The sequence below is a fragment of the Ictalurus furcatus genome, chromosome 5 (assembly GCF_023375685.1).
Source record: "Ictalurus furcatus strain D&B chromosome 5, Billie_1.0, whole genome shotgun sequence".
NCBI lineage: Eukaryota > Metazoa > Chordata > Actinopteri > Siluriformes > Ictaluridae > Ictalurus > Ictalurus furcatus.
Window position 1 is genome coordinate 2,934,364 of NC_071259.1, and position 17,500 is coordinate 2,951,863.

Consider the following 17,500-nt stretch of genomic DNA (forward strand, 5'->3'; position numbering starts at 1 on the left):
TTTCCAGAATTGCCGGATAGCTACTCGCAGCATCCCAGCTACGAACAGCCTTCTGTCTTTTCTTAGACGGATCTGATCCTGAAGCTGTTTCCGTTTTTTTTTTTTTTTTTTTTTTCCCCCCGCGCGATGTTTTCTTTGTCAGGACGTGCGGTTTCTTCCCGCAAATTCTTGATGTCGTTCGAGCCGAGAACACGGAGGTCGAGAACCTTTTCAGCTGGCCGAGCCTTAAAAAACCAAAATAACCGTATAATTTTTTACTTTAAAGAGCCGGAGAAAAGTTAACACACTTTTTTTGGATGTTATATAAATCATCTTATTATAGATATTATCTTTGACTATCATTGCGTAGTTATAAAATGTGAGAATGTAATAAAGGCGCGTTCTTGACCGAACAGCCTGCACTTCACCTCGTAGGCCTGTAGGTGGCACTCGGACGTCATTTAACCAATTATTGGTAGTTTCATCGAACGGTAAATCAATACGAGATGCAGTACGTAAGTGAGAGGAACTTGAACACTACTTCCCATTAACGTGACTTCAGCTACGTGACTAGACGTTTCGTAACGTGTGCTCGCGCCACGTTGTAAAATTTCCCACGGCGCATTTCTACACGCGCGATCTGATTTGCGTCTCTCGAAAGCGTATTCGCTCACGTAGATACGTGAGGTGTATTGACGCACATCATGCTTGGGACGCGTCGTTTCGTCGTTTAGTCCTGACTCGTAGCTATCTTGACCTTTTTTGGAGTTTTGTGGGCGTGGCTAAATGTAACTCAGCTCTGACAAGGTTATTAACAGGCGTTCATCAAAATACGACACGTGCCGTCCTGGCAGGGATTTTTTTTTTTTTTAGTTTCGTTCCTGGATATTTAGTCCTAAATTGTCACGTGTCCTTAAAGCTCGTCCGAATTAATCACGTCTTTGCGGCGTATATAGATATCGGTTTGATAACGGTGCGTTTAAGCGTCACGCAAGCTCCTGCTAATGACGTTTTCATCCTCACGCCGCTTTAAACGCCGCGACGCCGCCCTGCTTCCAGCCGCGGTTTCTAAACTCGCCGCCACCAGGCGTCTGACCGGAGCTTTAAATCACCCAATAACGTACTAATTGTACTGTCACTTACATAAGTGCGCACACACACATGGGGGGAGAGAGAGAGAGAGTGCTAATCTCCGCTCATTAGCTCAAGTGCATCAGCTTCCTTTTTCCCTCCTCTGTGTTGTGCACTGTGTGGTTTTTCACATAATTAGCTCGCTGATTAGGATCTGGGCTGCAAAACGTCGAGACGGTGAAGGATGCGGGAATCGTTCCCAATAAAAGAGCCTGCTTTTCTCTTGGGGTGGGTGTGTGTGTGTGTGTGTGTGTGTGTGTGTGTGTGTGGGAGTCGGAGAAGGCGGCAGTCAGTTTTTAATTGAAGAGGAGTCTGTGAGGTTGAAATGCGGGTGATGCTAATGGAGATGCAGTCGTGTGTGTGTGTGTATGTGGGAAGCGAGATGAAACACGAGCGAGATCTCAGAAGTGCCTGATGGTCTTTGGGGGAGGAAAGACGGAGAGCGAGTGAACGCGGTAGCGGCGTGAAAGCTGGGAGTAGCGAAGACGACCCTGTAAAGATGGACGTGCTGAAAGGTCCGCGTAGAGCGCGACGTCCGCGACGATTTGAGAACTCCTCGGACGCGGTGATCGAATCCAAGCGAACGTTTTATAACGCCTTTCCTTTTTATCTGATAACATTCTGTTCAACGGAAAGGCGGAGGAGGGGAAAAGCAGGTGATTGTATTATCCGGTCGTTAGAAAGATCAGACAGACCATTTTATCACCTTTACGTTGATTTTTAAAGAGTTTTTGTTTCTGATCACTTTGCCGTTTAGAATCCTTTTAAAAACAAATAAACAGACAAACAAACAGGGCATGATGGGAACTTTCCATAAAAGACACGCAGAATATACCCACTCTGGTCAACAAACCAGGTGGAAGGATGGAAGGAACGACCGGGTGAAATGTTGAAGAACGAGACCGAGCTAACTCGAATCACTCACACGGAACAGTAAACCAGATAAAAACATAGCTGTGCCGAGTAATAAACCAGAGGAAGGAAGTAAAATGATCCACACCGAACAATAAACGAGATAAACGAGATAAACGAAACGTGTCAGGCCAAGCGAAAAACAAGATAAAATTATTCATATCAAACAGTAGCGAAGATAAAGAAAATTGCCCACGCCAAACGAGATAATACCCACGCCAAACGGTACACGAGATAATACCCACGCCAAACGGTACACGAGATAATACCCACGCCAAACGGTACACGAGGTAATACCCACGCCAAACGGTACACGAGGTAATACCCACGCCAAACGGTACACGAGATAATACCCACGCCAAACGGTACACGAGGTAATACCCACACCAAACGGTACACGAGATAATACCCACGCCAAACGGTAAATGAGATAATACCCACGCCAAATGGTAAACGAGATAATACCACACGCCACACGCCAAATGGTAAACGAGATAATACCACACGCCACACGCCAAACGGTAAACGAGATAATACCACACGGTAAACGAGATGATGCCAAACGGTAAACGAGATGATGCCAAACGGTAAACGAGATGATGCCACACACCAAACGGTAAACGAGATGATACCCACGCCAAACGGTAAACGAGATAATGCCACACGCCAAACGGTAAACGAGATGATGATTGCCCACGGTAAACGGGAGAATACCCACGCTAAACGGTAAACAACATAACACCCATGCCTAACCATACACGGGATTATAATTTGCCCACGCTCGACGGTAGACGAGATAATACCCACGCCAAATGGTAAACAAGATACAGTTGCCCACACTGAACGGTAAAGGAGACAAGCGTCCCAAACTGCCTGCTACACGGATCAGATGGGGATGAGTAAAACAAAATAAAACTGCTTGATGATTAAATCACAGACTTTTTAATCAGGATTTCCGTGGTTTTTTCTTCTTCTTCTTCTTTGTTAAATATTTGTTGCTTCCGAACCTCTTCTTCGTGTTACTGACAGTTTTGTGGTATTTAAAATATTTCGTAAGTTGTTACTATACTGCTTGTGTAACGGAGCTGTGAAAGAGAAAGTGAGTCAGGCTAAGGAGAGAAGGAGAGAGGGAAGGATGGAGAGAGAGACGGGTGAATGAGTTCATCCATGCTGCTGGCAGGCGGCCAAGTGCTCTTGCCTGTGGGTGTTTGTATCCGTGCCAGGGCATGTGTTTCCCCTCCTGTCTGTGTTTATTCTCATTCTCTCTCTCTCTCTCTCTCTCTCTCTCTCTCTCTCTCATTCCACAGCACTACTTTGTCTTTGAGCCTTTTGAGTGAATTTAATCCACCTCTCTCTCGCTCTCTCTTTTTCTTCCACCATCCATGGTAACCAGAGCATTAATCCATAATAAAAGAATGTCCCCCACCCCCTTCTCCTCTCTCTCTCTCTCATACTCACACACACACACACACACACACACACACTCACACACACACTCTCACACACACTTGTACCTTCCTCTCATCCCACAGGATTTCTTTTAGTCTGTAAGCGCTTGAGTCGTTTTGTTTTTTAACCCCCGCCCGTCTGTTCCTCTCCCTCTCCCCGTTGGATGTGGAGTGTGAGATTGCTCTACAAACACTGTTTCTGCTCATCTCAGCCTCCGTCTCTGTCCTGCTGTAGAAACCCCGGGTGATTCCTCCTCAGATGAAGGCTCTCTGTGGACTCTGTGCTCTTTATCTTTCACGTTATCGAGCAGAGAGTTTAAAGAATCGGTGCTAAGTGAAATTCAGCGGAAGATCACGCAGATAATAAAACAAGGCGATCTGAGAAATCTACAGTGTCTGTCTGTCTGTCTGCCTGTCTGTCTGTTAATCAGGTATATTTGTAACTAGTCTTTTTCTTGAGCTTTTATCAGTTTATTAGCGTTATTTATTATTTAGTGTATTTATCAATCACTTGACTGACTTTTTCTGTCTCACTGCCTTTCTGTCTGTCTGGCTGTCTCACTGCCTCTCTGTCTGACTGACTGTCTCTGTTAGTCAGGTAGGTTTCTCTTTGGTGTTAGCTTGAATCATTCTGTTTGGATATCTGTCTCTCTGACTGTCTGACTTGGCTGTTGGTCTTTGAGTTTATGTCTGTCTCTTGGACTGTCTGTCTGTCTGACTGTTGGTCCGCCTGTCTGACTGTCTGATTAAATATGTCACTGTCTGACTGTCTGATTGAATATGTCTCTGACTGTCTGATTGAATATGTCTCTCTGACTGTCTGATTGAATATCTGTCTCTCTGACTGTCTGATTGAATATCTGTCTGTCTCTGACTGTCTGATTGAATATCTGTCTGCTTCCGACTGTCTGAATATCTGTCTGCCTCTCTGATTGAATATCTGTCTGACTGCCTGATTGAATATCTGTCTGACTGTCTGATTGAATATCTGTCTGCCTCTCTGACTGTCTGATTGAATATCTGTCTGACTGCCTGATTGAATATCTGTCTGACTGCCTGATTGAATATCTGTCTGACTGCCTGATTGAATATCTGTCTGACTGCCTGATTGAATATCTGTCTGCTTCTCTGACTGTGATTGAATCTCTGTCTGTCTCTCTGACTGACTTGACTGTTGGTCTGTCTGACTGTCTGTCTGTCTTCCTATCCGCCTCACTGTCTTGTTTACTGTCTTACTTTCTGCTGAACTTGCTGGCTATCTGTCTGACTGTCTCACTGAAAGTCTTTCTGACTGACTGGCCATCTGTCTTACTGTCTAACTGACTGTCTGACTCTCTTACTGGCTCACTGTCTGACTGATTGTCTGACTGTCTCCCTGCCCGTCTGTCTCTCCGTGTTTCTATTTGTTGGACTTGATTTCTATCTGAGGGGAAAACGACACGTTGACATGTTTGATAAGGTGTGTGTGTGTGCGCGTGCAGTTATTAGGCAGAATGAAACACCTACACTCGACTCACTTCACTCGGATTGTATAGACGTGCAGATTGGAAACTCCCCCAGTTTCCTGTCCTCTGTTCAATATGAAGTCAGATTTTCCACTGAAATGTTCAGCTGGCTCTGTTTATTACACAGCGAGAACATTTAATTCTATAGTGCTGGGCTGAATCAGGAAGGGTAAGGGTGTGGTGGTGGTGGCGGCGTCGTCGTCGTCGTTCCTGATCGTGTTTTATTAACTGGCTTTATTGTGTTAATGTATCTCTGAATAATCGTTTCATTTCCTGCTTGTGACATCGGCTTGAGCTGGACCGTGATGATAAACACACATGAGCTCTTTCTCTTTGTTCTGTGGTCCAACGACGGTGTGTTAAATCTGCTTAGCTCAGCCACATCTGCTCTGTGTGTGTGTGTGTGTGTGTTTGCTGAAGTTCCTTTAAACCTGCGTGTATTTATAGCATATAGAAATGTGCTGACTCTTGCTCTTTTTCTGTTTTCCTTTAACCTCAACCCCGACGCGCTTCTGCAGAATATTGGCACTGAGATGAGAAGAATCTAACGTATCTCTTTATGTGGTGAGGGATTATTTGATGTAAGTGTGTGTGTGTGTGTGTGTGTGTGTGTGTGTGTGTGTGTGTGGGGCTTCGAAGTCTTCAGAAACCTTCAATAAAGCAAGGCAACGAATCCGTACACGAGAGCGATGTGACGTCGTGTGATGCTCCTTTGATTCGAACCCTGGCGCGTTCTCTTCAGTGATTCGACTCTGAATCAACTCCTGATTCGACTCGATCGAATCAAACATGCCATGCTTTTTCTTTTTTCCTACCCACGGGGATGTTTTTAACTCTTTAACCCCCTACACCCCCCCCCCCCCCCCGGTTCTCTTCGTATTGTTCCTAAGGACTATTTATTTATTTATTTATTTATTTATTTATTTATTTCTCTGTCGTTGTTGACTGAGACTGAGACGCCGAGTCCTACACGTCCCTATCCGTCTCATCTCTTTGCTCTTCTCCCTCCAGGTTGGTGTCGCCCCGTCAGGACTCGGTTCCGAGGAATGGGCAGCGTGCGTAGAGCAGCCACGCCCACTTCCTGCACGTAGAGGAAGTCTCGTCGTCAGCATGTCCTCTCATCCGCAGCCGGTGCCTCAGAGCCGGAGAGCCGTGGAAGCCCGACACCTGCCGAGCGCAGCCGGCCTTCCTCTGCAGATCGCCCGCACTCACACGGTACACCCACGATCATCTATGATTAGACACATCCGTGGTCACACACATCCTGTTTAAACTGGCTAATGAGAGCGTTCTCTATTCGAAAGTTCACAAACACTGCCTGCGGGTGTACGCTAAAGTTTGAGTGCCCCTGACCCAGCCAGGTATTTATTTAAGAAGTAAGCACACATCAGCTTCAAGCAGTTCAAACAAAATATTTGGTCTTAAGCCGTGAAGAAAAATAAAGGCGTGTGCAAAAATATATGAAGTCACGGCTAGGTGGAAGGATGGGTTCAGCAAATAAAACACAGTCCGCTGACTCAGACGTCCTTGGGAGTCTGTGCGTAGATCTTAAACGTGCGAGACGGCCCGGGGACACATCGTATGTTTGAGACGCCCAAGGACGTCATCGAACGAACTTTCTCATTAACCTGTCTCATCATCAGTATATATAAAGGACTGTTTATAGCTGCTCTCGTGCAAGCTGTTTCCTATAAACGGATAAAAAGTTCAGTCTGACGTTATTTGCTGTGGGGTAATGGGAATAAAACGCTTCAGGACGTGCTGTCGTAGGAAGATGTTCCACGGCGTTCTTCACACTCTCTTCAACAACAGCTCTGTTGTTGATTATTTTCCTGTAACAGGACATGATGCATATCGCTCCTTTAAATGTTAAAGGTGCAGTATGTAAAATTGAAAAAGTGTTTCTTGAGAGCTAATCTGATTTGAAAATGCACGAGTGTAATGTTAGTGCATGTTTGTGTGTGTGTGTGTGTGTCTTGAGCAGGATGTTGGTATAGCGGACTACCACACTCGGGACTTCGGTTCCCATCTGTCCCATGGAGCTCTGTCCCAGTCTCATCGCCGCAGACCGTCCCTGCTGTCGGAGTTTCAACCTGGGAATGAGAGGTGACCACACACACACACACACACACACACACACACACACACACACACACACACACTAGTGTCCGAGCCCGAGTGTTGCAGAGAAGAACCCTGAAAAACCTGTGTCCGTGATCAGGTGTCAGGAAAATACATAAGTGTATTAAACATTGTGGGTTTATTTATTGTAAGTGTACGTGCGTAAATCAGTGCAGATCTAAACATCTGGATCGGAGCCCCTGGACGGAGCGCCTGTACAACGTCGAGTCCTGAAAAAACGACCTCGACCAAAAGCGCAGGAAAAACCGCGCACACGTCTCTCCCGTGTTTTTGTTTTAGCGGGAAGGGGCGTGTGAAGTACGTGTGCTGTGCTGGGGTGATCTGGGAATATTTCTAGACAATTTTCCTCTTTGTACCGATTTATCCTTGAGACGTCCGGTGGAGCGTGAACGAGGTGTGTGTGTGTGTGTGTGTGTGTGTGTGTGTGTGTGTGTGTGTGTGCGCGCTCTCCTCAGCGCTCATTCACTCTTCCATCTCGTATTCAGAGTGATACACGGTTTCAGATCCTTGCGTAAGCGTTATGTAAGAACCATCTCTCTCACACACACACACACACACACACACACACACACACACACACACACACACACACACTGGCATGCCATTTCTCCTCCAGCTAATGCGGGCAGACAGAAAAGGAACTCCACTGCTAAATACAACAGCATCTCTGCCCGAGAGATTTATTTATTTATTTGTTTGTTTGTTTGTTTCACCTCTGATCTGTAAACCCTGCTCAGAGTCTCCTCCCCCATCTACGACTCTATCCTGACCGACCAGTCTGTCTTTAGTTAATCTTTTTCGTAAGTCTGGCGTGATATTTTTAACCCTTGACTCGCCTGCGGAGGTTAAGGATCTTCGGTGGTACTCACTCGTGCTGGGCGGTACAGTCATTATAATAGACGTAATTTCCACTGAAACAGGAAGTCAGGGCGGGATATATCGAGTGACTCCTCCCCCCTTTTTAAATAGAATGACAGTTTACATTACCTCACAAGGCGTACTCGACAGCTAGTACCGTGGATCCGAGCCCGACCAATAACTTTGGCAAATCGTTTTTTTTTTATAATGTCAGGGGCGGGGCACTTCAGATTCTGGAGAGCATTTGATTGGACAGAAAATCTGAAGTGCGGAATGATGTCATCAAAAAACGTTCGTTTCCCGCTCAGCTCAGACACGTGTATATAGGGGCCGGAGAAAGTGTCTTGTCTTATCTGGTGTCAGGTTAAAGCGTGTGTGTAAGGATGAGAGATAATCACACTTTCAGTAGGGGTATGTTATGGGAAAAGGTGAAGAATCATCTAAGAAACCATATTGAAGATTCACGTGCGAGTAGTTGATTTCCATCAGACGTTAACGTGAAGGCAGAGAAGAATCTGAACGCTCACAGTTGATTAATATTATGTGATCATCTTCGCTGGAGGGAATGGCCGCTTCGTCTTGATGTGATGCTGATACGGAGATCTGTGTGTAGCGCAACAATCACAAATATTCAGTTCGGCTTTATTTGTCTAGCACTTTAACAACGGACATAGTGGATTTAGGATGGAGGGAGAGATAGAGAAATGCAAAGAGAGAAAGGTAGAGAGATCTAGAGAGAGAGAGTGTCAGAGTAGGAGGGGACGAGAAAGGGATAGAAATGTATAGAGGGGGAGAGAGGGGAAGTGAAATGGAGAGAGATAGCTAGAGGAGAGAGAAAGAGGGGAGAGGATATGTAGAAGGGGAAGAGAGGGTGAGAGGATGTGTATAAGAGAGGGTGAGAGGATATGTAGAAGGCGAGAGAGGGTGAGAGGATATGTAGAAGGGGTGAGAGGGTGAGAGGATATGTAGAAGGCGAGAGTGGGTGAGAGGATATGTAGAAGGGGTGAGAGAGGGTGAGAGGATATGTAGAAGGCGAGAGAGGGTGTGAGGATATGTAGAAGGGGTGAGAGAGGGTGAGAGGATATGTAGAAGGTGAGAGAGGGTGAGAGGATATGTAGAAGGGGTGAGGGAGGGTGTGAGGATATGTAGAAGGCGAGAGTGGGTGAGAGGATATGTAGAAGGGGTGAGAGAGGGTGAGAGGATATGTAGAAGGGGTGAGAGGGTGAGAGGATATGTAGAAGGGGTGAGAGGGTGAGAGGATATGTAGAAGGTGAGAGAGGGTGAGAGGATATGTAGAAGGGGTGAGGGAGGGTGTGAGGATATGTAGAAGGCGAGAGTGGGTGAGAGGATATGTAGAAGGGGTGAGAGAGGGTGAGAGGATATGTAGAAGGCGAGAGAGGGTGTGAGGATATGTAGAAGGCGAGAGAGGGTAAGAGGATATGTAGAAGGGGTGAGGGAGGGTGAGAGGATATGTAGAAGGCGAGAGTGGGTGAGAGGATATGTAGAAGGGGTGAGAGAGGGTGAGAGGATATGTAGAAGGCGAGAGAGGGTGAGAGGATATGTAGAAAGGGTGAGAGGATATGTAGAAGGGGTGAGGGAGGGTGAGGGGATATGTAGAAGGAGCGAGAGGGGAAGAGAGGGTGAGAGGATATGTAGAAGGGGTGAGAGAGGGTGAGAGCATATGTAGAAGGCGAGAGAGGGTGTGAGGATATGTAGAAGGCGAGAGAGGGTAAGAGGATATGTAGAAGGTGAGAGAGGGTGAGAGGATATGTAGAAGGGGTGAGAGAGGGTGAGAGGATATGTAGAAGGGGTGAGAGAGGGTGAGAGGATATGTAGAAGGCGAGAGAGGGTGAGAGGATATGTAGAAGGCGAGAGAGGGTGAGAGGATATGTAGAAGGCGAGAGAGGGTGTGAGGATATGTAGAAGGCGAGAGAGGGTGTGAGGATATGTAGAAGGCGAGAGAGGGTAAGAGGATATGTAGAAGGCGAGAGAGGGTGAGAGGATATGTAGAAGGAGCGAGAGGGGAAGAGAGGGTGAGAGGATATGTAGAAGGCGAGAGAGGGTGTGAGGATATGTAGAAGGCGAGAGAGGGTAAGAGGATATGTAGAAGGTGAGAGAGGGTGAGAGGATATGTAGAAGGGGTGAGAGAGGGTGAGAGGATATGTAGAAGGCGAGAGTGGGTGTGAGGATATGTAGAAGGCGAGAGAGGGTGAGAGGATATGTAGAAGGGGTGAGAGAGGGTGTGAGGATATGTAGAAGGCGAGAGTGGGTGTGAGGATATGTAGAAGGCGAGAGAGGGTGAGAGGATATGTAGAAGGGGTGAGGGAGGGTGTGAGGATATGTAGAAGGCGAGAGAGGGTGTGAGGATATGTAGAAGGCGAGAGAGGGTGAGAGGATATGTAGAAGGCGAGAGAGGGTGAGAGGATATGTAGAAGGGGTGAGAGAGGGTGAGAGGATATGTAGAAGGCGAGAGAGGGTGAGAGGATATGTAGAAGGGGTGAGAGAGGGTGAGAGGATATGTAGAAGGGGTGAGAGAGGGTGAGAGGATATGTAGAAGGCGAGAGAGGGTGTGAGGATATGTAGAAGGCGAGAGAGGGTGTGAGGATATGTAGAAGGCGAGAGAGGGTAAGAGGATATGTAGAAGGCGAGAGAGGGTGAGAGGATATGTAGAAGGGGTGAGAGAGGGTGAGAGGATATGTAGAAGGGGTGAGAGAGGGTGAGAGGATATGTAGAAGGCGAGAGTGGGTGTGAGGATATGTAGAAGGCGAGAGAGGGTGAGAGGATATGTAGAAGGCGAGAGAGGGTGAGAGGATATGTAGAAGGCGAGAGAGGGTGAGAGGATATGTAGAAGGGGTGAGAGAGGGTGAGAGGATATGTAGAAGGGGTGAGAGAGGGTGAGAGGATATGTAGAAGGCGAGAGAGGGTGAGAGGATATGTAGAAGGCGAGAGAGGGTGAGAGGATATGTAGAAGGCGAGAGAGGGTGAGAGGATATGTAGAAGGCGAGAGAGGGTGAGAGGATATGTAGAAGGGGTGAGAGAGGGTGAGAGGATATGTAGAAGGCGAGAGTGGGTGTGAGGATATGTAGAAGGCGAGAGTGGGTGTGAGGATATGTAGAAGGGGTGAGAGAGGGTGTGAGGATATGTAGAAGGCGAGAGAGGGTGAGAGGATATGTAGAAGGGGTGAGAGGGTGTGAGGATATGTAGAAGGCGAGAGAGGGTGAGAGGATATGTAGAAGGGGTGAGAGGGTTAGAGGATATGTAGAAGGCGAGAGTGGGTGTGAGGATATGTAGAAGGCGAGAGAGGGTGAGAGGATATGTAGAAGGGGTGAGAGCGGGTGAGAGGATATGTAGAAGGCGAGAGAGGGTGAGAGGATATGTAGAAGGGGTGAGAGAGGGTGAGAGGATATGTAGAAGGCGAGAGAGGGTGAGAGGATATGTAGAAGGCGAGAGAGGGTGAGAGGATATGTAGAAGGCGAGAGAGGGTTAGAGGATATGTAGAAGGCGAGAGTGGGTGTGAGGATATGTAGAAGGCGAGAGAGGGTGAGAGGATATGTAGAAGGGGTGAGAGAGGGTGAGAGGATATGTAGAAGGCGAGAGAGGGTGAGAGGATATGTAGAAGGGGTGAGAGAGGGTGAGAGGATATGTAGAAGGCGAGAGAGGGTGAGAGGATATGTAGAAGGCGAGAGAGGGTGTGAGGATATGTAGAAGGCGAGAGAGGGTGTGAGGATATGTAGAAGGCGAGAGAGGGTGAGAGGATATGTAGAAGGGGTGAGAGAGGGTGAGAGGATATGTAGAAGGCGAGAGAGGGTGAGAGGATATGTAGAAGGGGTGAGGGAGGGTGTGAGGATATGTAGAAGGCGAGAGAGGGTGTGAGGATATGTAGAAGGGGTGAGAGAGGGTGAGAGGATATGTAGAAGGGGTGAGAGAGGGTGAGAGGATATGTAGAAGGCGAGAGAGGGTGAGAGGATATGTAGAAGGGGTGAGAGAGGGTGAGAGGATATGTAGAAGGCGAGAGAGGGTGAGAGGATATGTAGAAGGCGAGAGAGGGTGTGAGGATATGTAGAAGGCGAGAGAGGGTGTGAGGATATGTAGAAGGCGAGAGAGGGTGAGAGGATATGTAGAAGGGGTGAGAGAGGGTGAGAGGATATGTAGAAGGCGAGAGAGGGTGAGAGGATATGTAGAAGGGGTGAGGGAGGGTGTGAGGATATGTAGAAGGCGAGAGAGGGTGTGAGGATATGTAGAAGGCGAGAGAGGGTGTGAGGATATGTAGAAGGGGTGAGAGAGGGTGAGAGGATATGTAGAAGGGGTGAGAGAGGGTGAGAGGATATGTAGAAGGGGTGAGAGGGTGAGAGGATATGTAGAAGGCGAGAGTGGGTGTGAGGATATGTAGAAGGCGAGAGAGGGTGTGAGGATATGTAGAAGGCGAGAGAGGGTGAGAGGATATGTAGAAGGCGAGAGTGGGTGTGAGGATATGTAGAAGGCGAGAGTGGGTGTGAGGATATGTAGAAGGCGAGAGTGGGTGTGAGGATATGTAGAAGGCGAGAGTGGGTGTGAGGATATGTAGAAGGGGTGAGAGAGGGTGTGAGGATATGTAGAAGGCGAGAGTGGGTGTGAGGATATGTAGAAGGCGAGAGAGGGTGTGAGGATATGTAGAAGGCGAGAGAGGGTGTGAGGATATGTAGAAGGCGAGAGTGGGTGTGAGGATATGTAGAAGGCGAGAGTGGGTGTGAGGATATGTAGAAGGCGAGAGTGGGTGTGAGGATATGTAGAAGGCGAGAGTGGGTGTGAGGATATGTAGAAGGCGAGAGAGGGTGAGAGGATATGTAGAAGGGGTGAGAGGGTGAGAGGATATGTAGAAGGGGTGAGAGAGGGTGAGAGGATATGTAGAAGGGGTGAGAGAGGGTGTGAGGATATGTAGAAGGCGAGAGTGGGTGTGAGGATATGTAGAAGGCGAGAGTGGGTGTGAGGATATGTAGAAGGGGTGAGAGAGGGTGTGAGGATATGTAGAAGGGGTGAGAGAGGGTGTGAGGATATGTAGAAGGCGAGAGAGGGTGAGAGGATATGTAGAAGGCGAGAGTGGGTGTGAGGATATGTAGAAGGCGAGAGTGGGTGTGAGGATATGTAGAAGGAATGAGAGAGAGATGGAGTGATATCTAGACGGGGAGGTAAAGGGAGAGGTACAGAGAGAAAGTGAGACATATAGAGAGAGGATGAGAAAGAGGGGGAGTGAAAGGGGTGTATAAGGGGGGGGAGAGAGGGATATAGAGAGGGATATAGAGAGGGTGATGTAGATAAGATATTTATGAGAGAGAGATACAAAGAGGGAAAGAGAGAGATGGAGAGATGAAAGATGGACTTTGATGTGATTATGCAAGTGTCATGCCTCTATGGAAATAAGCGGTGGTGAAAAAAGTGTGTGTGTGTGTGTGTGTGTGTGTGTGTGTGTGTGTGTGTGTGTGAGTGAGAGAGTTATTGTAATTTCCTCCTCACTGTCCCTGATTGCCAGACTGAATTTTTTCCATTTGTGCTGAAGAGAGCTGAGACTTCACTCCTCTCCATATACACGAGTGCACTCATTACGTATGCTGTTAGATGTCGGCCGTGTGTGTGTGTGTGTGTGTGTGTGTGTGTGTGTGTGCTTGAGTTTGACATAATTAGGTCAGGCAGTGTTATAAATGTCTGATCTTTGCAGAGCAATACCTAAGCCATAGTAAATATGGACACACACACACACACTCTTATACAACTCTGAGTGTGGGGGCGGCAGGCAGGAGTGTTTTACTAAGAATATCGGTTAGCCGGAGCACAGAGGCATGCTGGGAGACTGGAGGCGAGCCATACAGATGAGAAGGTATCATAATATTCAGAACTGCTCGCTGTGTGACTTTTATAGTGTAATTTTATGTGTAGTGGGCAAACGCACACACGCTGTTCCTGGCTGTAAACACGTCCGGGCAGATAAATGCAGTGGGAATGGAATGAAACGACTCCGTGCTGGTCAGGTGTTCCGTCGTGCTGATCAGGATCTTTAGCTGTTACTGTGCTGTTCACATATCAGCTGTAACTGCTTTATCTGTGTAATGACTGATTGAGGGGATGGTTTAGGGCCGGAGAGCGGGGGACAGTTTAGGGATGGTTTAGGGCCGGAGAGCAGGGGACGCTTTAGGGCGAGGGACAGTTTAAGGCCGGAGAACGGAGGACGGTTTAGGGCCGGGGACGATTTAGGGCCGGGGACGATTTAGGGCTGGAGAGTGGGGGACGGTTTGGGGCCGGAGAGCAGGGGATGGTTTAGGGCCGGGGACGATTTACGGCCGTGGAGCGGGGGACGGTTTAGGGCCGGGGACGGTTTAGGACCGGGGAGTGGGGGATGGTTTGGGGCCGGAGAGTGGGGGACGGTTTGGGGCCGGAGAGCAGGGGACGGTTTGGGGCCGGAGAGCAGGGGACGGTTTAGGGGACGGTTTGGGGCTGGAGAGCGGGGGACTGTTTAGGGGATGGTTTGGGGCTGGAGAGCGGGGGACTGTTTAGGGCCGGGGACGGTTTGGGGCTGGAGAGCGGGGGAGGGTTTAGGGCCGGGGAGCGGGGGGACGGTTGGGGAGCGGGTGGACGGTTTAGGGCCGAAGAGCATCGTTTCAGTCTCTATTGCTGTCTCTCACTCTCTCTCAGACACACTCTATAGCTCTCTCTCTCGCACACTCACTCTCTATATACCTCTCTCGTCTGTGTGCTGTGTAGACAGTTGGAATGGGATGAAACGGCCGACGGCTTTACTGAGAAAAGCAGTTAAAAGTCTCACCGCACGCACAGCACCGTCTTTCCTCTGCCCTGTACGTTTTCTCCTTGTATCCGTCCATCCATTTTTCCATTCTTCCCTTCTTGCGAGTCGCTTTTCTTCCAATAATCGCTGATACGGTGCGCTGCGGCATCAACACATCGAATATGATAGGAACTTAACCTTCATCTAACTCTGGAAGAGACGAATCTATGGAGAGGGTATAGAACGCTGTAGATGTGTAGTGCAGACGTGTCCGTGTGTGTGCTTTGAATTGAATTGTAAGTGTGTGTGTGTGCCAGCTCACTCATCTATCTCTCTCACACACACACACACACACACACACTCTCCTCCCACCTTCCTGCAGCGCATCAGCGCTGACACAACACCAGCACGGCAGTGGTGTGCAAAATACCATATGCTGCATATGCTCCATGTCTGATGTAAAAAATGTCGCCATGGTTACTCGGGGTTCTCGGCGAGGCGGGACGCAGTGATTTGGGACCACGATTGCATCACGTCCTGCCACCTGAACACGTTAGCACGGGTGATCGTTAATAGCCTGGAGTGTAATTATATATTCAGCTTTTAACGTTCTCAACGCGTCACTGATATTTCTGCTCAGAAACACAGATTAAACACCGCGCTCATAAAGACCGAGTCCAAGTTCTGTTCGATCTTCTCCCTCTAATCTCAACCTTCTTTCTTTTCAGAGGCGCGGAGTCCCACATCCGGTACGATCACATGTATCTACCCGACGCCAACAGCCAATCGGAGGTGGAGTACGGCGAGATAAAGCGGCCTCGCCTGGAGATGGGGGCGGAGCCTCTAATGCGCCATCCGCCTCAGCGCCTGCCTCTGCCTCTGACCGGAGCCGAGGACGTCGTGAAGGTCGGTGATCCCCAGAGGAAGGAGCGCGCGAAAGTCAAGCGTATAGCTATAAAGTCAGCATCGTGAGACGTAACAGGAAGTGAAACGGGGACCGCAGGAAGCGGAGTGGCCTCTGATATTTCCGCGAGGTCTGATCGAGCTCGAGCGTTTTTCGTCTTCTTAACGTGGGGGTACGAGTTGCAGCTTCCGAAACGTCCCGCGTGACGCAGAAGCGCGGTGCGGATTGTTAACGATTCCGGTTATTAAAAACGTGCGTAGCGTGTAGTTCACGATCGCTCAGTGGCGCCAGGTTCGAACGCGTGAAATAAAAGCTCTCGGTGTAGTTCCGTCTCGTTTTACACGTCCGTGATAATTGACGGTAATCGAAGTCGTTGCCGTGGAAACGTGCTGTTTAAGCAAGCTTATGTAAGTGGAAAGGGAGCTTTAAAGGCAGCAGATAAAAGGCGCGGTTTAAACCGAGGGCCGTTTACGGGGTTCAGGATGAGGCTCGGAGGACGAGATGCCGGGGAGCGATGATGATGATGAGCCGGATTCGCTCAGGTCATCGCTCACCGTGTGTTTATTGGCTCCATAAATCATCTCGTCTTTTACCATTAACCGCTGTTTCCATCCTGCTGCCAGAGACTACAGCTCATTCAGCACAGAGGAGCCTGGGGACATGCAAAACCTCTCTGTGTGTGTGTGTGTGTGTGTGTCATTTAGCATCTTCACAGAATTTGGTGTGTGTGTGAGGCAGAGGCAGATGTTTGGGGTAATAACTCATGTCCCCCGTCTCTACACACCAAGCCTCGTTGCTTTTCCGTGCCAGAGGCTGTATAAAGCGACAGTTCGATTTAAGGTTTATTTTATTCCCGAATAGCGCTTTCTAACGATCCGCGTCCTCACTGAGCGGCTTTACGGAAAAGTCCGGATGCAGATTTTTATATTCGGATCCCTAATGAACAAACCAGAGGCGACGACGCCCCGTGAGATGAAGCAGACCGTGAAGGGAACCGGTCCGCGGTCTTCCGGCTGACGCATGCCGTGGGGTTGTAACTCTCTTACGCAGGTGTAGGAGAGTAACGTGCGTTGTAAAGGAGGTTCAGTACGAGCAGATTGACGATAAGGGTGCGTCTCGATCCGACGACTCCGGTTTCCGGCGTACTGCGTCCGGTTCGTTCGAGTCTTAACGACTTTTGAGTGTTTTAACGAGGGAGATAAAAAATGATGATCCACGAGCGAGTCTACGATCCTGTTTGAAGTACCGTGACGGGCACGCGTCCGCTTACGCGGGCAAATTCATACGACGGATGACGTCAGGAGGATAGTGGGTCTTGCACGTTGTTGATGAACGCCAGCGGTGAGATTTTACAACGTACGGCGAGTATGTCGGTACGAGTCGGTACGGATCCTTACCAGCTCGTGTACACCGCTGGTTACCACACACTGATTCATCACCTAGGGAACCAGTTGAGACACACCCGTTAGCTGCTGAACTGATTGACTTCTCGGATGGCGTCTCTTCCGTTACTGCGTTTTGAACGTAAACACGAGTCCCAGACGCTGCGTAGCGCGTGTGTGTGTGCGTGTGTGTGGCCTTGAGAAGGAGAAACGGTCGATTGAATTCATTCTGACGTTTCCAGCGTCGATGCAGAATCTCGTAGGTCAGTCCACGGTGCCGCGTCTACCGGGAAGGAGTAACGTTAGCTTTGTGTGAGATTCTGATTGTATGAGATGAACGCGTGTTTATTGTGTGTTTGTGTGTGTTGTTCGTTGTGTTAGTGTTCATTGTGTTTTTGTGTGTGTGTGTGTTTGTGTTAGTGTTTGTTGCGTTTGTGATAAAAATTGTGTACGCAAATGATCAAACACATGAAAAGGGAACAAGG

General features: G+C 48.6%; 1 protein-coding gene across 5 annotated transcripts in view; it reads left to right on the forward strand.

Moving 5' to 3' along the window:
- Positions 1-17,500, forward strand: part of ncor2 (nuclear receptor corepressor 2) — a 90,300-nt gene that overhangs the window by 16,507 nt on the left and 56,293 nt on the right. For 4 of the 5 annotated variants that reach the window (XM_053624198.1, XM_053624202.1, XM_053624201.1 and 1 more), the window contains 3 exons: positions 5,987-6,190; positions 6,960-7,081; positions 15,458-15,635. In XM_053624198.1, coding sequence (XP_053480173.1) covers positions 6,086-6,190; positions 6,960-7,081; positions 15,458-15,635 — 405 coding nt within the window. In that variant the 5' untranslated portion in view covers positions 5,987-6,085. Of the gene's footprint in view, positions 1-3,629; positions 3,902-5,986; positions 6,191-6,959; positions 7,082-15,457; positions 15,636-17,500 lie in introns of those variants that run through there. The other variant, XM_053624199.1, reaches the window with a different exon arrangement.